The sequence below is a fragment of the Urocitellus parryii genome, chromosome 6 (genome assembly GCF_045843805.1).
Source record: "Urocitellus parryii isolate mUroPar1 chromosome 6, mUroPar1.hap1, whole genome shotgun sequence".
NCBI lineage: Eukaryota > Metazoa > Chordata > Mammalia > Rodentia > Sciuridae > Urocitellus > Urocitellus parryii.
This window is the reverse complement of record NC_135536.1, coordinates 194,177,394-194,203,902: the sequence shown is the minus strand read 5'-3', so window position 1 is coordinate 194,203,902 and position 26,509 is coordinate 194,177,394. Positions and strand designations below refer to the sequence as shown.

The following is a 26,509-nucleotide window of genomic DNA, read 5'->3' as shown; positions in this document are numbered from 1 at the left end:
CATAAAGGTATTGTGTCCATCTGCAACTAAAAGTGTTTTTAAAAATAAGCAAAGTATTACACCCATGTTGCATGTTAATGTCAACCAGCTGGAGGCCTGAAGACAGGAAGAGCCAGGGGATCCCTGGGCTCCACCCGCACCTGACCATGGCCCCAGAGTCATCTCCGACTCCAGGCTCCTGCTGCAGGGTGGGGAGGCCTGGCCTGGGTACCTCTGAGTTCTAATCCCCAGTTTCCTCCCTCTTCCTCAGGCCCAACTGTGTCAACGTGCTGGTCACCACCACCCAACTGATCCCTGCCCTGGCCAAAGTGCTGCTGTACGGACTGGGCTCCGTGTTTCCCATCGAGAACATCTACAGTGCCACCAAGACAGGTAGGGCGCAGACAGCCTTCGCGGAAGCCGGAGGGGGCGCTGGCCGGGGGTGGGAGGGGCTGGCTCCCTGTCCTGGGAACAGGGCAGCCAGGGAAAGGTCACGGGGAGGTTTACTGACCTGTCCATGACCCCCACAGCCCTTTCACCAGGTGGACAACTAGAATTGGATAACAGGGAACTAATAGCACTGAATGGAACTGAGGGCTCTCCTCCTGCGTGACAGCATGAGCACGATCTGCACCTCTTACCTTCTCTTTACGACACGGAATGTTGATTTTCTTTTTTGTGTGTGGGGAGCTGATTTTTGGGGGGTGGGGGTAACCAGGAATTGAGCTCAGGAACACTGGGCCACTGAGCCACCTCCCCAGCCCTATTTTGTATTTTATTTAGAGACAGGGTCTCCCTGAGTTGCTTAGCGCCTTGCTTTTTGCTGAACTGGCTTGGAACTGGTGATCCTCCTGCCTCCCAAGCCGCTGGGGTTACAGGTGAGCTCCGCTCTGCCTGGAAATGTATATGAATACAAAACAAAGCTAGTTAGTGGGCGTGTTTTTGATCAGAAATTTTTACCTTTTTTTTTTCTGGAGAAGAAAAAAAACATGGATTTCTACTTCTTGGGAAGCAGAGTGTCTTCGAGCGGCTCTTGGCTTTTTGCTGTGGTGATTTTCTAAGTCTGACCATGACTTAAAGGAGCCTTTAGAGTTTAAAATAACCGCGATTCAGGCCAAAACGGTTGTCAGACTAACATTGCAAACAAAACCTTGGGGCCTTCTCATTTTCTTCCTGGCTCCTCTAGGCAGGTGGCCTTGGTACCTCTTACTTTTATGATATTTTTAAAAATTTAATTGTGACAATTTAACAATATAAAATGTTGTTTGTTTATCCGTGGGTTTCGGGGTTTGGTTTTGCTTTGGTTTTTGCGCGGCTGGGGTCACCCAGGGCCTCGCTGGCGGGGCAGGTGCTCTGGGCCCCGCCCCAGCCGCGGACCCGGTGCAGCAGGGGGCACTGCGGGGGCGGGAAGCGCACCGCGGCCTCGGGCTGCCCCGCGAGGCTTCTTCCTGCTGTCGCCCGGGCTTGAGCACGTGCTCGCCTCCGAGGGGCTGCGTTGCCATCCGTCGGGTGGGGATGGTCCCAGCGCCGGGTGTCTGGGTGAAGGACGGCCTCAGGCGCGGGCTGCTGGCCACTCCCGGGTCCTCACGGAACCGCGGTCTCTTCCTCCCTCCCTCCGCGTGTGCAGGGAAGGAGAGCTGCTTCGAGAGGATAATGCAGAGGTTCGGCAGGAAAGCCGTCTACATCGTGATCGGCGACGGTGTGGAAGAGGAGCAAGGAGCCAAAAAGGTACCGCCACCCGCCGCGCCCTGCCCGGCTCGCTTCCTCCCGCTCCGGGCGCGCGCTCCCTCCGCCTCCCGCGGGCCGCCCGCTCCTCCCGGCCGGCCGTCGCTGGCCAGTCCATTCCCATTTGCAAATCGCAGAAGCATCCTGAGTAATTTCCTTCTGCAAATCCCCCCTGTGCCTCTGGCTGCGCCCCTGGTAGCCCTGGACTGTTTCTGGGCGCCGCGGGGATCCCAGAGGCACTGGGCGGGGGCCGGCCGGGGGCGCACGCACGTGTGTGCGTTTTATTGAATGCTCGCCGACCCGTGCTCCAGGAACGCTTCCCAGTTAATAAAGACAGCATTAAGCTAATGAAAAAGAAAATCCCGCATCTGTGATCTCGGGCGTGGGGAGAGGGCAGGGGGTTCTGGTGGCCGCCACTCTGTTCTTGGAAAAGAAACAGCTGCCAAAGTCCCGGGTCTGGACCTGTCAACGGCGCCCCAGAGAGCCTGCCGCCCCCCACCCGAGGCCTGGGAAGCAGATTGTTAATGTCACGGAGCTTAATTGGGGGGAACTGGCTTCCCCCTTCCGTCCCTGGCAGCAAATCCCGAGGAAATGCAGAAATGTTCAGGGTCTCAGCGGAGGGACTCAGAAGCAAAGGGAAGGTCCCCGGGGACGAGGGAGGGGGAGGGGCCTGGAGGGCGGCGCACAGGCTGTTCCCCACCTGGAAGGCTCCTCCCCTTTCCGGTGAGGACAGACTCACGGACGCACTTCCAGTGGAAAGCACTCCCCGGCCAGTCCCACCCCTGCCTTTCAGCCCGTGGGGGGCCTGTGCGCCCTCCCCGCTGCCCATGTTCTCCTTGCAGGGCACTCTCCCATCTTGTCATCAAACAGCGACCTTCATGACCGGCTGCTGAGTCCCAGCCCCTCCAGCTTGCGTACACTCTCCCTAGCTGAGCACCTACTGTGTGCCAGCCCCTGCCCCTGCGGAAGGCGCTGGGGACCCTGCAGTGAGCAGAGCAGACCAGGCCCTGCCACCCCTTGCGTGCTCATAGCTGGGACAGAGAAGTGGGATTTGCGCACCATGGGGTGACAAGAGCTTGGGAGAATTAGGCAGAGAGTGAACAGAGGTGGGGACAGGTTACAGCATAGGTGGTAATCTAGGCAGGCCTCCGTGAGGGGTGGTATCTGAGCAAAGATGGCAGGAGAGCCGGTGAGCCACGCGCATTCCCGGAGGGAGAGCATCCCAAGAGGAGCCCTGTTCAAGGTCTGAGCCAGCCCGGCCTCAGCAGAGGGTGGGGAGAGAGGGGTGCAGTGCAGGTGGGATCAGGGAGGTGCCTGGGGTCACTGAAAGGACTTCCGCTCTTACTCTGAATACTTTCTTTTCACCAGGGCTTGAACCCAGGGGCACTTAACCACCTTGAGCCACATCCCCCGCCTTTTTAATTTTTTATTTAGAGACAGGGGCTCGCTGAGTTATCTAGCCCCTCACTGAGTTGCTGAGGCTGGCTTTGAACCCACCATCCTCTTGCCTCAGCCTCCAGAGCTGGTGTGATTACAGGTGTGCACCCCCGTGTCTGGCTTGTATACTTCTTCTTAAAGGCATATTTCTTTTAAAATAAATTGATCTAGAGGGGAAGGACCTTAAGTAAATAATGGTAGTCAGGTGACACACAAGGACACGGCCAAACCTGGGGAAGCACATCTAGTGACCTGCCACATGCATTCCAGATGTTCTATGCATGAGGTACTGAGCCTGGAGCCCGCTGCCCGCATGGGGAGGCCTTCGGGGCCAGCTCTGCTCCTCCAAATGCAGATCTGAGGGCGCTCTGCTGGGGGGAGGGGGCGGATTCAAAGTCACTTTGCCTCTGTCAAAGTCAGGTCGGGGGACCAGCCCAGGCCTGTGACCCAGGGCTCACGTCCCTGCCTGTTTCTCACCTGGAGAATGACAGAGGGATCTGGGACAGCGGCCATGGCCAGAGAGGCTCGGGGGAGCAGTGACACATGTCCTCAGATGCCCCTTTGCTATCTGAAGGGGACACACAGCCTCCTTAGGGTCCCGTCCTCCAGAGCTCAGGCTGCAGAAGCACCTGCAGGGAGAGGCCCACAGAGAGCCGCAGAGCTCAGAGTCGCCGGCCTCCAGAGGTCAGTGTTGGGGCACAAAACCAGCTCCCGCCCAGTCACATGCCAGGCGCCACCTCCGCCGCAGTGTCTCCAGCCGCTGAGCAGCCCAGGGCACGGCTTGGGTAAAACAGCCAGGCCTCCTTCAGTGCCCCGCAGCTGCACCCCTGAAAACCTCACTCCGGGGCTGGGGGTGTAGCTTGGTGGCCCAGCGCCTCCCTGGGAGGCCCCAGCCTCAGTCCTCAGCCCTGAAGAAACAAAAAATGTCAGAGTGCATTAAAAGCATGCGACAGGTGCTGTGTTCCTATGAGACACAGGACAGCCAGGTCCAGGCAGAGGGTTAGGCCGAGCTCAGGCTTTCCTGGGCGGCAGCAGGACAGTCCATCTATTAGGCAGGAGGCAGCGGGGTGAGCAGAACTCCGGCCCCAAAACACCCAGTCAAAACCCATGTCCTAGCAACTTCCCAGAGGCCCCCCAGGGACAGGTGCTTTCTCCTCTGAGGCTGCCCCACGCCGACCTCCCGCCCGGGGACTGGAGGGGCCTCCCCCACCGGCACATCAGATCAGGGAGCACATTTGGCCTGAAGTCTTCCATCCTGCGTTTTTGGCTGTGTGGCCTTGGGCAGGGCGCCCCCTCTCTGAGCCGCCTTTCCTGGTCTGTGGATCTCTGGCTAATGGAAGGTGCCACGTCGCCGGGCCTCTGAGCACACACAGGTAGAGGCTGCAGTGGCTCTGCTCTGACTGCTGTGGGGGTGGGCAGGGGCCTTTGGAAGTCCCAGGTCCCCCCTCTGGCGAGCTGGTGTTGATTCCCACAAACTGAGCAGGGCTGAGGGTGGGTCCGGGTGACCTCCAGCAGAGGCCAGACCAGGGGGGTCCACAGGGCCGTCCCACCCAGGTTCCCATCAGCATGTGCTTTGAGGAGCGGCAGGTGCCCGACAGCGCCGAACGCCCAGGCCCCTCGTGGCCACGCCCAGGCCCCTCGTGGCCACGCCCAGGCCCCTCGTGGCCACGCCCAGGCCCCTCGTGGCCACGCCCAGGCCCCTCGTGGCCACGCCCAGGCCCCTCGTGGCCACGCCCAGGCCCCTCGTGGCCACGCCCAGGCCCCTCGTGGCCACGCCCAGGCCCCTCGTGGCCACGCCCAGGCCCCTCGTGGCCACGCCCAGGCCCCTCGTGGCCACGCCCAGGCCCCTCGTGGCCACGCCCAGGCCCCTCGTGGCCACGCCCAGGCCTGGTGGGTGCAGCTCTTCCCTGGTACAGGGGAGCTGGGAGATGGAACTTTGGTCAGCCCCGAGGTGCCCGGCTGAAAATGGGAGGCCCTGGAAAGAAGAGGAGGGAGGATGGGAGTGTGAGGCAGCGCTGTGACAGACACCTGGGAGGCCCACCTAACTCATGACCTGACCGCTACTCCTTATTACTGACATCATCATTTTATTTAATCCTCAAAAAACCTGCAAAGTAGGTATCATCACATCCCATTTCATAGAGGGTGGATTTGAGGCTCAGAGAGGTTGACTAAGTTGTTTGTTGGATGACTGAGGAGTCACGAGATCCACCCCCTCGTGCACACACTAGGTCCATGATTTGCCCTGCACCTTCCCGACCTCCTCCTGTTTCTCCAGATCTGTCCTCATGTGTGCAGACACAGTCACAGCAGCAGCTAGTATTCAGTGAGCATTTAGTATGTGCCATATACTGCTGCAGCAATTGTACACAGCGGGTATCGTCCCCATTTTAAAGAGAGGCAGTAAATACCCTAAGGTCACCAGGTTGGGTAGCCCTGCTGCCCCTGGCCGTCAGTCACCCTGTGGAGTTTGGTGACCCTTCCTCATTAGGGATGTCTTGCCACAGTCAATGCGCCCACACACCCCTCCCTGCCCGTGTTCTGCCCCTGGCTGTCTATGTTATTTATTGTGCTCTTTCAGCTCATGATGGTTTAAAATCAAAAACTTGCTATCATGACAACACAGAGCCGGCATCACCTGCTATAAAGACAGGAGATAGAAACAGACGCTTGAAAGGAAAGGCAGAGCCGGGCGCAGTGGGCACACCTGTCACCCAGCAGCTCCAGAGGCTGGGGCAGGAGGATCGCAAGTTCGAGGCCAGATGCAGCAACTTAGGGAGGCCCTGTCTTAAAATAAAAAGGACCGGGAGTGCAGCTCGGTGTGGGCACCCCTGGGTTCATCCCCAATGATGAGGCAGGGGCAGGAAGAAAGGAGGGAGGGAAGGAGGGAGGGAAGGAGGAAGGAAGGAAGGAAGGAAGGAAGGAAGGAAGGAAGGGGGAGTTCAGGGCAGCTGTGCTCCTTCCAGTGGAGCCAGCCTCGCCCCAGCGAGCCCCACTCCCTGGGGGAGCAGGACTGGGGACCCGACCCACAGCGGGTGAGTTCTGCAGCGCAGGTCCTGCCAGTGGTCCTGGGGGCTGGGGGCCTACAGGCCTGCGTCTACTGGGGGCCTGCTGGGGGGGGCTCTGCCAGTCCCCAGGCCATGGGGGCCCACAGCAGACAGGACAGCAGGCTGGCTTCCTAACAGCCTCTTGGGGACCAGTCATCCCTCTGTGAAAGGGCAGCCACCGCTGTCACAACCTGGTCACCTCCTGAAGGTCTCCAGCCCCGCAAGGCCTCACGGTGGGGATCCAACTCCAGGGAGAGCCTGGAGGGGCCTCACGATGTAGGGAGAGCAGAGTCTGGACAGGAACCGCTCCCTCGCTGTGTGACGTGGCCCTGTGGCCCTGTGGCCCTGTGGCCCTGTGGCCCTGTGGCCCTATGGCCTGCACCCGAGGGCAGAGCGGATTCGCCTGTGCTTCCGAGGGTGCAGTGGGATCTGGGGCTCCAGCAAGGCCCGGCCCAGGGTGGGGGGGGGACCCCGAGGCCAGCTCAGGGCCCTCCTGCTCGGGCAGCCGCACTAACCTGCGCTCTGTCCGCAGCACAACATGCCCTTCTGGCGGATTTCCTGCCACGCCGACCTGGAGGCGCTCAGGCACGCGCTGGAGCTCGAGTACCTATAGCGACACCCGCCATCGCCACCTGCCATCGCCACACCCACCGGGCCCCCAGCCGCCACCTCCCCTCCAAGAGCCCCAAAGTCCCGGGCGCCGGACCCCAGGCAGAGCGCTGCACCCCGAGGACTGTCCAGTGGGATCCCGAGAGCTGAAGGCCGGTGGCGTGGGGCCGGGGCTGCTTGGAGTCCCGACTTCTGCAAGACGCACAGGACAGCAGGGGGGACTGGTGGCCCAGGGGGGACTGGTGACCGGGGGAGGGCAGGTGGCTTCCTGTTGTCCCGTTGTTAATTTATGGCCTGGCCTGCACTCTGGCCGCTCTGGCACCGTGCTGGTTCCTTGGTGGCTGGTCTGGCAGCTGAGCCTCGTGGGGGCCCGGGGGCAGCTCTGGTTTCAGGGCTCTGTGCTCAAGTCATGCTCTGGGGGACGATCATCCTCTAGCGACTGTGAGGGAGGCGTCGGGCTGTTGGGAAGACTGTGGCTCACCTTTGTTTTAAAGACGGCTGTGGACAGCACACGTGCCTTATGCTGCCATCTTGTTCCTGGGGAGAGGAGGACGCTGCGGAGGAAGCGGTACTTTGTGACGGATAAAAGGCATTAAATAAAACCACGTTTACATTTTGCAGTGGGGCAGATGGTAGTTCTCTATTCCCATTCTTCAGGCTTCCAGATACATTGGTCTCTTTCAGTTGCAAAAAGATAAAAATCCAACTTCAATTGGCTGAAGCTGAGAGAGGGAAGAGAGAGAAAGAAGCCTCCGGCAACTTTAGTTGATACCTGTGTTCAGGTACGGCTGGATCCAGGTGATCAGTGACTTTGTCCTTAATTCTCAGGTGGGCTAGGCTCTTCCCTGTCGTGGCAAAATGGCTCCAAGAGCCTTTCTTCAAAACCACGCAGCAAGGGCTGGGGATGTGGCTCAAGCGGTAGCGTGCTCGCCTAGCGTGCATGCGACCCGGGTTCGATCCTCAGCACCACATACCAACAAAGATGTTGTGTCCGCCGAAAACTAAAAAATAAATATTAAAAATTCTCTCTCTCTCTCTCTAAAAAAAAAAAAAAAAAAAAACACGCAGCCAGAAAGAGCACCTTCTCCACAGCCATGGGGACCCAGGCCTGGGCTGCCCCTCACTGGCTGCAGCTGAGCCGTGGGGTGTTCATGGACCTGAATTTAGGGTTGGGTCCCCTGAGATCAGAAAGTTGGAGAAGGCTAGCCCCCCCAGGGGAGAAAATCAGTCAGAGTGACATATGACTAAAAGAATTGGGGACAGAGCCCACCGAGCTGGCAAGTCCAGCCAACTTCCATTCCCACGACAGGACTCGACTTTCCCGTAGATACGAGATGATTCCAGGACCCAGCGACAGGGGGTGATATCTGGGGAAGTTCTAAGGACGTCACAAACACTGTCACTCCTGTGGGGGACCCAGCAGGGCCTGGCTCCCCACGACTGGATACCAGCAGACATGCAAGCCCCTGTGGGTGATGACCCCAGGTGTTACCGACTGGCCAAGGTCTGCCCCGTGCAGACGGGAGGCTCCCAACAAGAATCTGTGACACTGGAAAGCCTCAGCACGACGGAGAGTCCCTGGTGGCCTCTGAGCTCCCTGGCATGGGTGCTCTGGGTCCCTTCTCTGTCTCCATAAACTCATCCCATGGTAGACAGGACAGGGAGAACAGGAGAGCAGGTCATACCCACCTGGCATTGGTCCATAAGATGGTGTCACCTGGTTACACTGTGGCCACGTGACAATGAAATCACCTGACACCACCTTCTCAGAAGGCACGTCTGTCCTCAAGTGACACGTGACTGTAGAAGTGGAATTGTGGTCACCTGGGCAACTGGATGGGTGGATGGCCGTCTGGACAGATGGCTGAGGGGTGGCTCATCGTTGGGTGGGAGGTGGGTGAGGGGCGAGGTGACTGGACGGCTGGCCAACTGGAAGATGGCAGAACATCTGGGCGGGTAGAGGGTGGTGGATCACGATGTCTGGTGGGTGGCTGGGTGGACTGTGGGTGTGGGGTGATGGGATGGACGATCGCAGGGACAATCAGACAGTTGCATGGTGCATGAGGGCATGGCTGGAAGGAGGGACAGATGGCCACCAAGGTCAGTGAGTGGACACGCGGCAGGGTGGCGGGTGGGTGGCTGTGAACGGAGGGCCCAGGAGGTGACGCTCTCTAACCCTGCCTTGAGGACCTGGCTCGGGCTCCTACGGGCTACAAGCTCAGGCTTCTTCCGGGATGAACCGAGGATCTTACTGGATGGACGGGTTCCTGGCTGGAGTGGAGACGGAGACGGAGCAGAGCCGCCCAGATCCAGGGAGGGAACGTCCTGGGTGCCCCATCTCCCCACGGCCCCCCTTCCACAGGGACCATGAGTGGTGACACTCTCTCCACCCGCCCTTCTGCTAACAGCAGAGCTCACTCTCTGGGAAAATACAGTCAATTACTTATTTAAAAGACTTTTTCACTGAACAGGTGCCCATTAGAAACACTAATGGAATTTCAGTCGGCACACAGGGCAATCTTGGGCAAAACAGATGGACTCTCCCCTTAACGTGGAAGTCGAACTCCCCGGGTGTGGACTGCCTTTCTGTGGCGATGACCCAGGGTTGAAGAGGTGGCAGTGCAGCCTTGACGCGTCTGAGCTGGGATTCTGGATGATCCAGAGCTGCCGGAAGGGAAGGACGGCGTCTTTCTCGTTCGTCTCTGTGGTCTCAGTCCCCACCGTAAAGCAGAACTTTGTGCACGTTGGGTGGACGGGTGTGGGTGGCATATGGATGGACGCATCCCTGATGAGAGAGAGACCGATGGTTGGCTGAATGGACCAACAGACCGATCACCGAGTCCAAGGTCCCAACCTGCCTGTCTCTCCTGTGTCCCTTGCGGCTCTCCAGAACATTCTAGCAGTAGAGGAGGTCGACCCTTCTGGACTTGCCTCTCAGAGGTTCCGAATGACTCCAGATCTTCCAGAGAAGCCCAGCAGGATGGAGACCCCACAGATGTCCCCAGATTGGCCTCTGGAGAGGAAGCAGGGACTTGCCTGGCGGAGGGATTTGGAATTCAGAGAGCTGTCTTTGGGATCTTTTTCCCCATTACAAATGACAGAAACAAAGTGGCTTAAAACAGACTTCCTTGGCTCGTTGGTCTGAAAGTTCCGGGAATGGGTGACCCCAGATAACCTGCCCCATACAGAATTCAAGACATGTCCCTCAAATCTCGCCCTCCATCCTAAATTCCGTTCCTCTCCTTTGGTTTCGTCTGTGGGCCACAGGGACACACTGAGATGAAGCTGTGAGGCTGTAACCCAACCAGGATTTTCAGTGGTAAAGCGCTGTCTGTCCTTGCCTGGGCTGGCCTTGAACTTGCAGTCCTCCAGCCTCAGCCTCCTGAATCACTGGGATCACAGCCTGCGCCACCGCACCAGGCCCCCTCACGCTGTCTTCGAGGTGCATCCGTGTGGCTGCAAGGGCCAAAGTTCCTGCTGGGTAAAGGGGAATTGGGGTTTAAAGCGCTGGACAGTGTTCCTGGTGCTTTGAGCCTAGGTGGAGGCAATGGTTGCTAAAGCTGTGCTTACCACTGACCACCAGAGGGCAGTGTAAGCCCACAGCTGGCTGGCGCTGCCCTCAGATGCCCCGAGGAGGGACCAAGACACACACCACCCTCCACCATGTGTGTGCGCGTGTGCTGGGGGACTGCTGGTCACACACCCCCCGTGTGTGTGCGCGTGTGCTGGGGGACTGCAGGTCACACACCCCCCAATGTGTGTGCGCGTGTGCTAGGGGAATGCAGGTCAGACACCCCCCATGTGTGTGCGCGTGTGCTAGGGGAATGCAGGTCAGACACCCCCCATGTGTGTGCGCGTGTGCTAGGGGAATGCAGGTCAGACACCCCCCATGTGTGTGCGCGTGTGCTAGGGGAATGCAGGTCAGACACCCCCCATGTGTGTGCGCGTGTGCTAGGGGAATGCAGGTCAGACACCCCCCATGTGTGTGCGCGTGTGCTGGGGGAATGCAAGTCACACACCCCCCGTGTGTGTGCGCATGTGCTGGGGGACTGCAGGTCCTGTCTTGAACAGATTCCCCAAAGTTTCTCCTTCAAGCTGTGCTCACTGCCAGGATGGCTCCGATGCGATGGCAGCTCCATGACGGCCTGTTCAGGCCCAGGAGTTCCCGTGAGGTCCCTTCTACACTGACCAGGCCTCAGCAGACACAATGTGAGGGGGCTGGTGGCTTCAAGCGCTATCAGGCAGCCCGCAGGGATGGGGAAGGCGGGTCCTGCCCTCTGCCCAGCTCCGAACCTGGGCCCCCCACGTGTGTGCGCGTGTGCTGGGGACTGAGCCCAGGGCGCTCTAGCCGGGAGCTGCGCCCCGTCCTTCATGTTTTTTATCTTGAAACAGGGGCTCACTCGATGTCAACCCTCCCACCGGCCTCCAGGGTGTCACAGTAGATCAAGTGAGAAAATGTGGGGGTTTACTTTGACACCCAGAAGTTTCTGGAGGACGGCACTCATCTGACGCTGGACAGACCCTGAGTTTAAAAGTCACCGTGAACTATGTGGCGAGCTGGTTACGGGGAGGCCACCTCTTTGCCCTGCCTGCTCCCCCCCGCTGGTATCTGGGCCCACAGAACCCCAGGTCAGGGATCCTCCTGGCCACCTGTGTGGCCAATGAGGGCACAATCTCAAGCCCGCTGCTAACCCTCAAGAGCACCTGCCACTGCCAGGCCCTGGGCAAAGCCTTGCCCACCTTATCCCCCTCCTGGAGAGGAAGAGCCGAGATTCGGGGCCGGGTGGAACCCCAGCCCTTCCTTTCCAGCCGCAGGAGCTTCCCTCTCCAAACCTGTTTTCTCAGCCGTAAAATGAGATGACAGCGGAGTGGCCTTCCAGCGTCACTGCCAGCCCGGAGTGCCCCCAGACATGGCACTTACAACAGTGGCTTTCAAACCTTTAGGCTGCATATGACAGCCAGGCACGGTGGCCACTCTGCAGTGCCAGCTGCTCAGGAGGCTGAGGCAGAACAAGCACTTGAGCCCGGGCTTCACGGCCACCTGGCAATAGAGTGAGACCCGAACTCTTTAAGGACAAAAAGAATATATCCTGAATATAGCGATAAACCAGAAGAAAAGATCGCATTAAGACCCAGTGTAACGTGTGTGTAGAGATAAGCGCCAGTGTGTACACAGCGTGCCCGCATTTAACTACAGTATTCCACAACGCCACGCCCACTGTATCGCTGCACACACCCTGCCGCTCCACCCTTGAGTTTTTAATGATGCAGGTCACAATCTTTTACATCAGTTTCACAGACCAGGATTTGGAAAACACCAGTTTCAAACAGGCGTGGCAAACGAGCTCATCCAAGGACTCCTTGTTTTTATAAACCCCGTTTTACAGAGGGGGAAACTGAGGCTCAGAGGAGCTGCGGCCTTGCAGCTGGAAGGGGGCGGGCTCAGCCCCTGCGCAGCTCCTGGTGACTCGGGCCGCCCACAGAGAAGCTTTACTGCTCTGCACACTGTTTTTTCAAGTTTTAACCCAGCTGTATGAAACTAGGGGAATTTAACTCAAAATCAAAAGTTTCAGCCAGGTGCAGTGGCGCACGCCTGTCATCCCAGTGACTTGGGAGGCTGAGGCAGGAGCTGGTTATGGGGGAGGATTGAGAGTTCAAAGCCAGCCTCAGCAACTCAGCAACCCTGTCTCTAAATAAAATACAAAATAGGGCTAGGGATGTGGCTCAGAGGTTAAGTGCCCCCGGGTTCAAACCCTGGTACCAAAAAAAAAAAAAAAAAAATCTAAATTCTCAACTTTTCTAAAGTAGAAAAGGATGGTCTGGCGCGCCCCGGCTGCCTCTGCGCATGCTCACCAGGAGCCCCTCCCCCGCCCTCAGGGGACTGGCACTGGCTGCGCTCTCCCGTTGGCCACAGTCCCCACCTCTGGGTCCTGGAGAATGGCCTTGGCAGCCCGTCTAACTCCCCACCCGGTGTCTCTGTTATGTCCCCAGCATGTCCCCAGCGCCAGAAACTGCTCAGTGAAGAAAGTGCCTAATTAGTCACTAATTAATTTATAGTTTTTAAACAAAAGCATCTCCAGTGATGACAGAGATACTGTAATGGTTAGGAGCAGGCATTGAGAGAGAGAGAGAGAGAGAGAGAGAGAGAGAGAGAGAGAGGTCAGACTGGATTCAAGTCCAGCTTGGCTGTGTGGCCTCAGACAGCTTGCTCAGTCTCTCTGGGCAGGTCATAAGGATGCTTTGAAATCAACTACCTGGTGGGCAGGAGATGTGCACCCCAAGGCCACTCCCTCCCCTTGGGTTCATCGAGGGGAATCCAGGTCTTTCCAAACCTAGTAATGGTCAGCTGGCCCAGGATCCCGCTGTCTGCTGGACCAGGGGCAGCAGTTTGGTGTAGTCATGAAGAGCCCTGGGTTAGATGGCAAAGCCCAGGGTCCGACTCCCTGCCGCACGGTTGAGGAGAACTGGCTGGTTCAACTCCAGCTCTCCCTCCGCTTCCGCCCAACCTTCCTGAATTGAAGAAGCTAAACTCCTGGATTCCTTTGAGCCAGGGTCTGGTGCTCTTCCAGCTGCCAGGCAGCTGCAGTCACTGGAGACCGGCATTTGCTACTAAGTGAGAAGAAGGATGGGGGTCAGGCAGCGGGCATCGGCCCTGCCTGTGGGACCGCAGCAGAGGTGTCCCCTACAATGGGAATCAGACCCGCCCATTGTGGGAGGAGCTTGGGGAGTTCCGCCCAGGGGAGTCGAAGGCCACCTGATGAGGCTCAGCCGCAGGTCCAGCCACTGGGGCCTGGGATTCTGCAGCCTCGGGGCAGCAGGACTGGGAGACCTGGACACAGCCTGGGGAGCCTGCTGCCAGCTCTGCAGCTGAGGACTGTCACCAGATCTAATCACAGCCACCAGAGGCCGCTGCCTCCCTTCCACCTTGGAAGCCTCCACCCTAACCCTAACCCTAACCCTAACCCTAACCCTAACCCGACGGGGCGGCACTGCAGGAGGGAGACCCTGGGGCTCCCACCAGCCTCGCGACAGTGCTGACCCGACATCAGTGCCTCCCCTGCCCCTGGCTGCGTGGATCCTGCTCCCTACAACCGACCAGAGACCTCAGGGCCCGCAGGGCAGCCGTCACGGCTCTGTCAACGCGAGTCCTCTGGCTGGCACAGCTTCCACCAACGGAGGTCGCAGAGCAGAAGCGGGATCTCACCTTCCCAGCGTCCTCGACGTCAGAAAGTGCACAGTACAATGACCAAACTGGCAAATGTTTATGTTTTATCACAATTTCAATTAATAATGTAAAATGCCTCCCTATCAGCCGGGCGCGGTGGCACTGGCCTGTCATCCCAGTGGCTCAGGGGGCTGAGGCAGGAGGATCATGAGTTCAAAGCCAGCCTCAACAACAGCGAGGCGCTGAGCAACTCAGTGAGACCCTGTCTCTAAATAAAATACCAAATAGGGCTGGGGAGGTGGCCCAGTGGTCAGTGCCCCTGAGCTCAACCCCCTGTACCCCCCACTGATGCCTCCATGTCATTTTATAATTTAAATGAGTGAATGAAACACAATAAAATGTTTAGAAAAACAAGCCACCCCGGTGCCAGCTTCCTGCCCTCTTTGGGGCACAAGGGCCCACCACATTCCCCCGGCAGCCCGCACCCTCCCGCTGCGCCCTCACCCACACCCCACCCCAATTCCTCCTCCCCCGTCTCACGGGCCTGCCTTTGCTTCCTGAGAAATGTGGGGGCCCACCTCAGGGCTTGTAGGTTGTTTTTCTTTCCACCTGGAGGCTCTTCAGCCAGGTCAGTGGCTCTCAACCCTCGCTGCCCCTCAGGGTCATCGGAGCAGATCTCAGAAGGCCCCCGTCAAAAGACACCGTGAAAAGGCCGATGTCCTTGGGTGGTTTCTTCCCAGGGAGAATTCTGGCTCAATGGAGACCAAGAGGGCACCTGTTTTGTGCTCCACCGTGTCCCAGTGCTCGCCTCAATAAGCAGCTGTGGCCAGAATCCAGGAGTCCCATCACTCGGTTCTGTGGCTGCAGTTCCACAAGTGGCCACCAGGTGGCAAGCGTCAACTACATTAAAAAGTCAGCTCTAGACTCTCTGGTCTGGGGGTCCCAGCGGGTCCCTAGGAGGGATGTGACCCAGCAAGGTCCCAGCAGCCTCTTCCGGGCTCACCATACCCCATCACGTCTTCACAGAGTGAGACGTTAGGTGGGCCCAGATGAAAGTTACAGCACCTCCAGCCCTGCCCCCTCTCTACCACGCACTGACCCTCTGGTGCAGCTGCCCGGGGCCAGACTCCATGGTACCCCCCCTGTGACACAGGCTCCTGCTGCGGGTCTGGTGCACACGCCACCATCAAAGAACCGCAGATGCTCTGGAACTGTACCAACCAGGAACCACAGCCAAGGTTTTAGATAAAAGGGCAGGACAGACACTACCTTTTGTAAGAGAGGGGAAAGATGTCTGCATTTGTTGGAAATCGCCAACCCAGGGACATGCAGGAAGGACACTGAAGGGAGCCGGCTGGAATGGAAGGGCTTGATACTGTGGGCCCTTGTGTTTCTTGAACTTTTAGTCATGCGACAGAAGGAGCTAGAACAATAAATCGTAAAACTAAAATTCACTGTGCCAGCCATGGACAGGTGCGCCAGGCCCAGAGTACAGAAGCCCAGAGGCAAAAGGCTTGGCCCGCTGGGGCTGAGACAGTGGGGGACAGCGCCTCATCTCTTGTCCCCTGGGCCCCTTGGCCCTACGGGCTCCAGCCCACCCCCCCTTCCTGACCTTAAGGATGAGGCGACAGAGAAGGGGCACGTGGGCAACCGTAACAGGAAACTCACAGTTTCTGAATTTTGATTCTGCACTTTGGTCACTTCCTTGGGCCTGCTTCCACAGCAGCTAGGCGGAGGGGGCAGGGACTACACTCTCAGGGTGGCTCACAGCCAAGCATCAAGGGGAAAATCACAGCCCACTCTGTGTGTTACAGACCCCGACCAGAGCATGGTGTCTCCAAACCATCACTCCAACACAGCCTTCTTGCTGTCCATCAAGCCCATGAAGCTCACAGGTGCCCCGGTCCCTTTGCACTTCCTGGTCCCTCGGTCTGGACCATTTCCTCACCTCCGTGATCTCCCACAGCCAGCTCTTCATTCAGGTCTTAGCTCAAACATCCCCTCTGCAGAGAGGAGGCCGGATGGTTGCAACTGGGCAGTCACCTGTGCCTCTTGGTCCTCCTCTACACCACCCCCCTTGTCTCCCTGACAATACCAGCCCATTCTCTGCTTTTTCAGGGCCCATAAGTAGAAAATGCTCCCATTTTTAGGTGGTTGGGGAAAAAATATTTTGCAATAAACTGAAACTCAAATGTCGGTCTATGGCACTTTATGGTTTTTGCCACGTCCACTTATAGTCCCCTTTTGCTGCTTTGGCCACAAAGCCTGACACGCTGACCCTTGGTGGACTTGAGGATCCTGCCTGCATAGATTCACTCTGTTACCTTCCTGCGAGCCCAAGGGAGGAGGAGCCCACAGGCCCCTGGTCCCTACTCTCCTCTACTCCAGTTGCTGAAATCCCAGCACCTAGCAGGTCCCCTGGGAATTGCTGCCCCACGACTGGATGACTGGTTGTCACCCCAAGGGAATGCAAGCTTGGCAAGGGTGGGGACATCCCACCTCCCATCCCAGTGCCGGGGCAGTGCACACATTTGCAGACCACTCAGGAACTGACACGGCACGCACCTTCAAACGGGGGCCTTGGCAGGAGGGTTGCTGGGCTGGAGATCTGGGGACCACTGGCCAGAGCAAACACGGACCCTGCTGCCCAGAAGACCAAGTAGCCTCAGGCTCTCCAGGCTGCTGCCCTCTCCCAGGCTTGGAGCACCAAGGCCAGCACAGCCCACGGACATCCAGGTGGCTCAGGTCTCCAAGGCCACAGAAGTCATCCCTGCTGCCCCACGCCTTCCTGCAACACCCCGGTGCTAGCAAGGGCCACTGGTGTCAGGTGCCTCCCTGTGGGGGATGCTGGCCTCTCAGGGCCCCTCCTCCTGTGTTTGGCTGCAAACATGGACAGCCATCCCCACCATCGGGAAAACTGCAAATTCGAGGACGACCAAGCCATTTTGCCAAAACAGTTTAATTTTAAAAAAAAAAAAGTGAAGAATCTAAAAAACCTGGGAGGGAGGAGGGAAGGGGGGAGGGAGAGAGGGAAAGAGAGAAGGGAGGAGGGAGGGAAGGGGAAAGAGGGAGGGAGAAGAGGGAAGGAGGGAAGGAGGGAAGGGGGAGGGAGGGAAGGGGAGAGAGGGAGAGAGAAGAGGGAAGGAGGGAAGGGGGAGGGAGGGAGAGAAGGGGGATGGGAAGGAGGTAGGAAGGAGGGAGGGAGGAAAGGGGGGACCGAGGAAGGAGGAAAGAGGAGCGGGAAGGAGGGAGGGAGGGAGGGAGGGAGGGAGGGAAGGAGGGGAGGAGGGAGGGAGGGGAGGAGGGAGGGAGGGAAGGAGGAGAGGAGGGAGGGAGGGAGGGAGGGAAGGAGGAGAGGAGGGAGGGAGGGAGGGAAGGAGGGAGGGAAGGAACCCAAGACCACACCGTGCGACTCCACGGGCTCAGTCACAAAGAAACACCATCTTCAAAAAAGATATTTAAGTTTAATACAAATTTTATACAAAGAAAATGTGAAAAAATACTTCCATATGCTAAAAGCAATTATGCTTCACAAATAAGGCCAGCTAGGCTATTTTTTTTTTTTTTGACAACTGCAATTCACAAATGTTCTTTCTCTCCTGCTTTCTTCTAATATCTGTTCTTCTTTCTTCTCTAATGTGGGTGGCTAGCTGGAAACCGTACAGCCAGCATCCTCTTATCAACAATGAAGAGAAAGTAAACGAGACTAAAATGTACAACAGAATGTACTGGAATGATATCGTACAATTAATATTCTCATATACATACATCACCTTTTGCTTTGATCAATGCTTTTTGTTTTACACAACATACAAAATGGTACTACAGCTTACGTAGTGTAACAGACAGCATGACGGTCTTGCTTTCTCATACTGCCACTGTTTCATGCTTACATAAAAACGCAGAGCTCCATCATATAAATAATACACACATGCTTCCTCCGACGCACGCTCCTCGGTGTGCATCTGCCTTTGAGTTCCTGTTCTAGAAGCACAGCATCTCCTCCCGTGGGTGTGTGAGTGTCCAAAGGAACCACAAACAAGAAAAGGTTTCTCTTTGCTGCCGAGTTGGTGACGAGCTGGGCAGGGCTCACTAGCCTCCGAGCATCTTCTGTAAACAGGATGTTGATTTTCCCTTTTAGGAGCCACCACTTAAGCCACACAGAATAAACGGCCCTCCCCCATGGCTCCTGGCCGGCAGAGCCTGCGTGGCAGGACACAGTGACGTAGGCATCCGCAAGGGGCCACCGGCCTGGCGTGCCGGGTCCCCACGGCAGAGCCTGGGCTGGAGCTCCTGACCCCCACCAACGTGCTGTGGACAGACACAGGACAACGCTGGCTTCCCCAGGGGCCGAGGGTGAGGCCCGGCCCAGGACCGCTGCGCCCACCAGGCCCGGCCCAGGACCGCTGCGCCCACCAGGCCCGGCCCAGGACCGCTGCGCCCACCAGGCCCGGCCCAGGACCGCTGCGCCCACCAGGCCCGGCCCAGGACCGCTGCGCCCACCAGGCCCGGCCCAGGAGCGCGTGCCCCGAGGGCGGGCTGCCCGTCCGTCCGCCTGCGCAGCCAACATTCCTTTCGTTGTTGGGTGTTTTTTTTTTTAAACTTGTTTTTCTTTTTTTATAAGTTAAAGTCGATACAAATATAAAAAGGGAAGGTGCTCTAGTTCAGTGACATCCACAAATTGTACATTATTTACACCTACAGCAGCGGTCCCCTCCCGCGGGCGCTCGGCCAGGGCCTGGACGCGGCCGCGTGGGGGCTGCCCGCGGCCCTCCCGAGCCTGCAGGGGTCCTTCTCCGTCTCCGCCGTTTCCTATTTTCCGGGTGTCCGCGGTCCTGCCCCGTGGGACGGGCGGTCTGGTCACAGCTTGCCCCTAGTCCCAGAAGGCGTCGAGCCGAGACTCTTTCGGGATGAGGCTCTTGGCGCTGGAGCCGGCGCCGAGCTCGGAGCGGGCCGACCCTCGCTTCTCTTCGCCGCCGCCCCAGCAGCTGGACTTGCTACTCCGGGAGTGGTCTGCGGGGGGAAGGCACCGGTCAGCACCCCTGCCCGCTCCGCCGGCCACGCGCTCTCCTAGCCTCTCCTAGCCTCTCCTCCCCACCCCCTACGATGGACGGCCCAGATCCCGCCACGTCCATCTCCCCCCATCTGTGGCTCTCTAGAATACAGAGGTGGAACTTAGGACCTCTAGCTGAGGAGTTCTGGGACTTAACACAGCTGGCTGCAAAATCAGTAGGGTGTCAAGGATGAAGATCACTGGGTCAGGGCTCAGTCGCCCAGGAAGGATTTCCTGAGTCAGACCCGGGCACCCCTGCGTCCGTCCAGGCTCAGCCAGGGAGGCAGGCCCTGGGGACTGGCCGGCAGTGTGCTTCCCCCCACCGCGGTCCTCGAACCAATCTAGAGGCAACTGGAAAAATAAGACCCAGGACCAAATCACAAGTGTCCACCCAAGGGGGAGGATCATATAAAAAGGACAACTGTGGACCAGAGGGCTAAGCCCACCTGGACGCACAGGCCCAATGGGGGATCTAATAAGGATGCAGAACCAGAGCGAGACCTAGGATGGCTTCAAGGACACACAGACACAGCACTAGGAAGGAAGCTGAGTGACAAGCGGTGACAGAAGAGTCAGAGAGCAGCCAGTGACGGCCCTCCTCCAGCAGTCCAGCTCTGCAGGCTCCGCGGCCAGCAGCCAGCTCCCGCGTGCCTCGGGTCACTTACCAAGTTCCTACGTTCAGACAGATTTTTTTTTAAGCATTTTTGAGGTGAGGGGAGGACACTGGGCTGGAAGGGGTCGTGGATCAAGCTTAGAGGCAGAATCTGATGGCTGAGGAAGGGACCCTGCTATTACCTAACGGGGCTGCAACTCTTAGTGCCTAGCAAGAGGCACGTGAGGTAAGTCGGAGCTGTTTCTGGAAGACTCGGGGCAAGAGGGTCGGATGGCAGGCGGGTGTCACCAGGAGAGAACTTATTGGCAACTCATGTGGCCGGCCAGAAGGGGGCAGTGTTGTGGCGGGCAGAAACGGGTGGGGCCTTGATCTTCCGGCCCCTCCCACTAGGCTTCCCTGCCCTTGGAGCTCTTCTGGAGCGTCCCTAGGGGGTGCCGCTGCTGGTCATCACTACACATGAGAAAAGTCCCACAGGGCAGTCACCCTTGCGGCTCTGGTGACAACTGGGACCAGCTGGGGTCCTGGAAGACCCGGGGCAGGGGGCCGGGCGCAGCATGGCCACACGGCGGAGGGGGCGGAGGGAGCTGGGGCGCGGTGGATGCGTCCCACCGGCCGCGGAGAGCTGGTGTCTTGGGATCAGATGGAGGCTGACCCTCCAGAAGCCCAGCCCAGCCGGCTCTCGCCCTGAAGCAGAGGGCAGTGGCCTCGAGAGGCGCCACTAAGAAGAAAGTTGCAGAGCGAGGGGAGCCCACGCGACAGGACAGGAGGACACGGCCACAGAGGAACACGGACACACACAGGACGAGGCTTGGCGAGCCGAGCTGGCCGCGGCTGGACAGGGTCATACTTACACTTCTGGGCGGGGTAGTTGGGGTGCGGCTGGTGGTCTGTGGTGGTTGGGGTGGAGGCAGGCTGCTTGTCACACCTTTTGCTAACTGAAGAGATACCAAGGCAGCTCAGAGTCGGTCTCCGCCGGTTCGGCACAACCCCGAGGGCGCTAGCTGCGGAACCCCCTGGCTCCTGTGCTCCCACCCAGGCCACTGCGGGCCACTGCGGCGTTCAAACACGTGATCAAACCCCAAGAGGACCACTGCACACAGCACACGCCACAGGCGGGCGACAAGGCGCAGGTAACAGAAAGCCACCGGCACTTGATAAGCCCCAGGCTGTCCAGATTTTGAAAGCCAAATCCTCAAAACCACCTGCTCTGCTAACAGCCTAATCCAGCAAGAAGACAGGCAGGCGCTGGACGCCAGGGGAGGAAGGTAGCATCCGGGTCAGTGAAGACAGTGGTGACCCGGCCAGGGAGGGATGGAGGGCGCTGGAGAAGCTGGGGGCAGGGGGCAGGGTTGCAGAGGGGCGAGGCCACTCCTCGCCCACAAATCAAACCTGCAGCTGAAAGAGGCGAAGAGTGGAAGAAAAGGGTCTCAGGGAAACAGCTGGCGTGGTCAGGAGTTTGGTGGAAAAAACTGAAAATAAGATGGGGGGGAGGCCTCCAGGGGCAAGGAAGCCTGAGAAGGAAACGGACCACAGCAGACCAGGGACTCCGCGATGACCCCACCACCCCAGACCTGCAGGTGGCCACTGTCCCTCAGCTTTGCAGACTCAGATGGACAAAAGGAGACTTGACCACGGTTACAGAGCAGATGCTCCAGTCCCCGAAAGGGTACGGGAAGGAGGGGGAAGGAGATGGGGGTCAAGTGGGGTCAGTGGACGGTGCCTCCAGCGGCAGCACAAGAAAAGGGGGTGCTGAGGACATGGCCTGCAGGGTAGCCCCCAAGTAGTAGCCCAAGTGACACTGGAGGAGGACCTCACCCTTGCCTTTTGTCTAAAAATCAAATCAAGAAATGGAGGTACAGGAGAGGATGCTAATAAGAACCAGAACCAGCAGGAGACGGCTGGGGAGAGACCCCTGCTCTAGTTCCTATTCCCCTCTGTCGGCCCGAGCAGCTGCTTTAGATAAAATCTTTTTTTTTTTTTTTTTTGTATTGAGAGACATGGTCTCACTAAGTTGCTGAAGCTGTCCTTGAACTTGTGATCCTCCTGCCTCATCCTTCCAAGTCACTGGGATTACAGGCCTACGCCAGTGAAGTCTTAAAAGATGAACAGGAGAGGGGCTGGGGTCTGGGGCTCAGTGGTAGAGCGCTCGCCTAGCATGCGTGAGGCACTGGGTTCGATCCTCAGCACCACATACAAATCACTGTGTCCACCTACAACTAAAAAACATACATTTAAACAAAAGAAAAAGATGAACAGGGGAGGCCTATGCCACCTACCAAGGGAGCTCACGCCCCTACTTAAACCTCTCCTTCCACACGGACTCCTCAGTCCCCCCGGCACAGGTACTGGAGAGAGCTCAGGTGCCCCCTGCACGGTCCACCTCCTGCACATCTCCCATGCACTGACCAGCTAGCCAATGGGTGAGGGGGCTGGAGATGAGAGTCCTGCTGCTCTGATACAACTCCTCAGCACACGTGGCTTTGGGAAGAAATGAGCGCACTCAGGTCTGCAATCCCACAGGGCCACGGCCCATGGCCCTGCTGCTCAGCACGCAGATGTCACCAGTGCCCTGGCGCCAAGTACTCCTGTCCTTCCATTTTGACGATGAACCCTCTGGTTGGTACTCCTCCTCGGCCAAAATACTTTTATTTTAAATTTTAAAATTAAAAAAAAATTGGGGGGTGCGGGTGTTGGTGGGGCTGGGGACAGTACCCAGGTCCTCATGCATACAGGGCAAGTGCTCCACAGCGGAACCACACCCCAGCCCTGCTGCCCTTGCCCAGTCTCTTTCCAAGCTGTAAAACGGGGGACCACATCTCCTTCAGTGTAGTCCCAATCTTCACAAAAAAACACCTGGGGGAAGGCCCCTTTAGACATGGAAGTCCTATGAGCCACACCCCCAGCCCTTTTCTATTTTGAGACCAGGTCTCACTAAATTGCTTAGGGCCTTGCTAAATTTTGAAGCTGGCCTTGAACTTGTGATCCTCCTGCCTCAGCCTCCCGAGTTGCTGGGATTCACAGGTGTGGATCACTGTACCTGGCAGAGCTACTGTTAAGTCAACTAAAGTAAATGTGAAACTCCACTCCTAGTCACAGCTTGAGGGTTCCACAGCCACAGGGATTAGTGGCCCCCAGTGTGCACAGTGCAGATATAAGACACGGCCTTCAGGGTACAACATTCCATCGGCAACGCGGGCGGTGGAGGAGGGAGCACGGAGAGAGAGAGAAGCGTATTAAACACCTAGGGAAGGGGGCAGCCGAGCGGAGAATCTGGCTGTGACAAAAGGAAGCAAGAGGCGGTCAGACGCTGCAGGTGGCCAGGAGGGAAAGGCAGAGCGTGTCCCCATGTCACACGGAGGGCAGCAGGAAGGACAGGTGGAGTCTGAGAGGGAGCAGGGAAGGACGTGGCCTGTGCAGGGCGGAAGGGGGGCTGATGGAAGGGAGAGGATGAGGGGGATGAGGAGCTGTGCTTCTGAGGCCAGCGATCAAGATTAAACGGGCCACGGGACAGATCTGTGGTCCCGGGGAACTTCCTCCAGCTGCGCCGAGGCTCGGGTGCAGGTGAGGAGTCACGATGCCTCGCTGAGAAAACAGAAAGGCCCGGGCGCCCGGGGCCTCTGAGCAAGACTGCGGCCCAGCGCTGGACCCGGACACCAAGCCACGCAGGCCACGTAGGAAGGAGGAGCAGGGGAGCGGGAGGAGGCGCACACCAAGACCAGGGCCACGTCTGCTGTCCCTGTGACTGAGCCCCACGCGCACGACACTACCACTTCTGACTTCCAACAGCAGTGCTTTGGTCTGGGGTCACCGGAGTCCTGGCTCGGCAAACACTCTCCAAGTGACTCGGGCCTCTGGGTCAGCTTCTCTGGGCCTTGCAGGACATAGTGACTTCTCCCCCAGGCACTGGGCGTGGCCAGGAGTGCAAGTGCCCCCTGTCCTTCGGGAAGCACCAGTGAGCACTCCTCTGCCACCCTCGACGCGCCAGAAGGGGCTTTACCTACCCAGCTCAGGTCCCCCACCCGCAGCAGCCACAGGCTCCCAAGTGACCTTCCTTTCACTTCCCCAGACCCCACGATGCTTCAGGCCCGGCATAGCCCAACGCCTGCTTCTGCACTTCCAAACTCATTAGCACACACCCTCACACCCTCACACACCCTCACATGGGTTCTGTGTCATCTCAGGCCTGCTTTCCTGCTACCACGGCTGAGCGAAGCAAATGGACAGAGACCACGGAGCCTGCATTTACTCTCTGACCACCTACAAAAAGACCCTCCAGCCCTGACCACTCTCTCCTGGCCACCGTGCCACATGCAATCCCTGTTCTGGCAGACCCCACACACACAGCGTCACGAGTCTCCCCGGGCCACCTCCGTCGGCACCTCACAGATGCAGAACCTCTGAACGGCACGGGCTGTGGGCAGCAGCACTCTCCAGCCTGGCCCTCCTCATGCTGCCCCCTCGCTCTGACACACCCACAGTCCCCTCACAGGCTGCTCAGTTCCTGTTTTAAGCTCTTTTTTTTCAACTTCGATGCCAAAAGAAGCTTTTATCATTGCAACTCGTTCAAATTACCGTCATGAATGCCAAGCTGCAGGGCGATATTCTGGGGCTACCACGCCACTAGACCTGAAGTCGCTCTGGCTCTGTTCTGAACCGATCTGAGATGCCGTGGCGTCTTAGTGCCACGCTGTGCCGTGACTGGAGGTTCCCTCTGGGGACCACAAGGGAGCATGAAGGGCGGTGTGCTTTTTTTTAATATTTTTTAGTTGTCGATGGGCCTTTATTTTATTTATACGCAGTGCTGAGAATCGAACCCAGGGCCTCACACATGCCAGGCTAGCATTCTACCACTGAGCCACGATCCCAGCCCGAGGGCGGTGCTTTTGTGACGGCACTTCAATCAAATCCAAGGCCAAGTTCACATCCTGCCTAGACTCACTCCGGCCACTCCACCATCTCCACCATCCGGTTCCCACCGGCCCTTCCAGGCCTGGCCTCTGGGGAACCTACCCCACCTGACCACAGACACTGCTTCCTCTAAGCGCTCGGTGTGCACAAGTGACATGACGTTTTTGGTCTCCAGCTGAAGAGAACCAGCAAGCAGAATGGCCCTGGGTGAAAGGTTAGAGGCAAGAACCCTGAACTCAGCAAGACGGTCCTCAACAAGCCAGGCCTGGGTCTGAGCCCACCTGCAGTGGCCAGAACCGGTTTAGGAAAATGCGGGGAAAAGACCACGGGGCTGAGAAAGAAGGGCGGCCCGAACCCCAGGAAAGAAATCCACACGTCTCAGGAAAGTCCCCAAACAGCCTGCCAGAGGGAAGGATGGTCCAGAAACACCGCCCCCCTCCACACTGTCTTCACCCCCATGAAGGCCCCAGGACCCTCAGGAGCCGACTTTATGGGGCTCTGCTTACCCTGGCATTTCCCAGGGCAGGACCCTGTGTCCAGATAGTGTCACGTGGGCCCCGGTCAACAAAACACAGGTGAATCCTGACCAGCGCGGAGAAGTGTGAGGAAACTGCCTCGCCCAGCCACACCCTCACCCCACAAGCCCGCCCAGCTGAGGCACCCCAAAGATCCCGAACAGCCTGCAAATCACTGCCCTAACCCTGGGCTCCCTGACAAGATGGCTCCCAACCTGCCCGCGTGAAATGAAAGCGCCATTCGCCCACCAGGGGGCGACATACCAGAGCCTTGGTTGGAGCCTAAGAGAATGGAGGAGGGCGTCTCTCTGGAGCCAGAAAGGTCGAGGGTCTAGAAATACAAAGAAAGATGGACTCAGGGCACTGGGGCCAACGGAGCCCCCCAGGGAAACCCAGGGAGTCCTGGGAGTGCTCACCGCTCCCCCAGGGCATCTCGGTGCCCTCCACCTGGCGCGGTCCGCGGGGCCGAGTCGGACAGGTGTGCACACACCTGTGCTCTGGCTCCCAGACTCCTCCGGCGCGGGGGTGGCCCCTCCCTAGCACTTCAGTCTGAGCTTGAGAACCTTCCCCGTGGCCTGCACCCGCTGGCTGACCGACCCAATACCCGCACAGTCTGCTGCACCACAGAAGGAGAAATGGATCCGCTCACGTGGGAAGCCTCTTGGGAGGCAGTACCATCCCTGAGACCAGGGTCTCGACTGATAATCTGACGATGACGGCCAAAGTCCACAATGACTACAGACATAAAAGATGATCCGTGTGCCCCCTAAGATCGATGTCACGGGTACAGCCCAACGGGAGATGAGCGGGTGTGACCTTCATGGTCCAATATGGCAGCACCAGCCAGATGTGGCGACTGGCATCTAAGTGAACTAAGGTCAGATTTAAAAATCTGATGCCTGGTCTCGTTGGCCATCCTGAGTACTCCACAGCCGCAGGGGCTACTGGCAGCCACAGTGGGTGGGATCCTCCCCACCACAGAGTTCCCTGGACGCGCTGCCCTGAACTGGGAGGGTCCCGAGAGCAGCGGCCAGGTCCTGCACAGGTCAACTCGGCCTCGCCTTCTGGCCCGTCCACGGGGGCACGCCCTCGGCCCCTGTCTTCTGACTGTTCCAGACAAACCCAGACAGCATGGGACTTGGGTGGGTGGGACACACAAGGGCAAGGGTCTTTGACACAAAGGGTGGGTGGCACTGGCCAGGCACAGGGGGTCCTCACCGAGCCACTGTCCTTGCTCTTCTCGGCTGACGGCTCCTTCTCTTTGGAGGCAGTGGTAGTGTCCGAGGCGGCTGGCTGGGCATTGGAGGATGCCCCCTGGGAGGGCTTGTTCCCAGCCTCTGTGTTCACCTCCGCATCCGCTTCCTGCTGAGGGGCGGTGGCTGGGGACAAAGGGGAGAGAGGGAAGCCATGGGAAGCCAAGCACAATGGTTTCAGGCCCTGTGTGGAGCCCACTCCGCG

The 26,509-nt window shown here is 58.3% G+C and overlaps 2 protein-coding genes across 9 annotated transcripts in view; one reads left to right on the top strand and one right to left on the bottom strand.

Moving 5' to 3' along the window:
* The window catches only part of Eya2 (EYA transcriptional coactivator and phosphatase 2), a gene marked incomplete at its 5' end in the record, with an annotated part of 114,793 nt that extends 107,789 nt beyond the window's left edge, over positions 1 to 7,004 (top strand). Inside the window, 3 exons of the mRNA XM_026390955.2 lie at positions 251 to 372; positions 1,607 to 1,707; positions 6,721 to 7,004. Of these exons, the coding sequence (XP_026246740.2) occupies positions 251 to 372; positions 1,607 to 1,707; positions 6,721 to 6,801 (304 nt within the window). The remainder of the gene's footprint in view (positions 1 to 250; positions 373 to 1,606; positions 1,708 to 6,720) is intronic.
* Positions 7,005 to 17,383: 10,379 nt separating this feature from the next.
* The window catches only part of Zmynd8 (zinc finger MYND-type containing 8), a 97,447-nt gene continuing 88,321 nt past the window's right edge, over positions 17,384 to 26,509 (bottom strand). For 6 of the 8 annotated variants that reach the window (XM_077799386.1, XM_077799388.1, XM_077799392.1 and 3 more), the window contains 4 exons: positions 26,270 to 26,430; positions 25,316 to 25,382; positions 20,480 to 20,563; positions 17,384 to 18,975 (listed from right to left, as the gene is read on the bottom strand). In XM_077799386.1, coding sequence (XP_077655512.1) covers positions 18,836 to 18,975; positions 20,480 to 20,563; positions 25,316 to 25,382; positions 26,270 to 26,430 — 452 coding nt within the window. In that variant the 3' untranslated portion in view covers positions 17,384 to 18,835. The remainder of the gene's footprint in view (positions 18,976 to 20,479; positions 20,564 to 25,315; positions 25,383 to 26,269; positions 26,431 to 26,509) is intronic. The other 2 variants (XM_077799389.1, XM_077799391.1) reach the window with 2 other exon arrangements.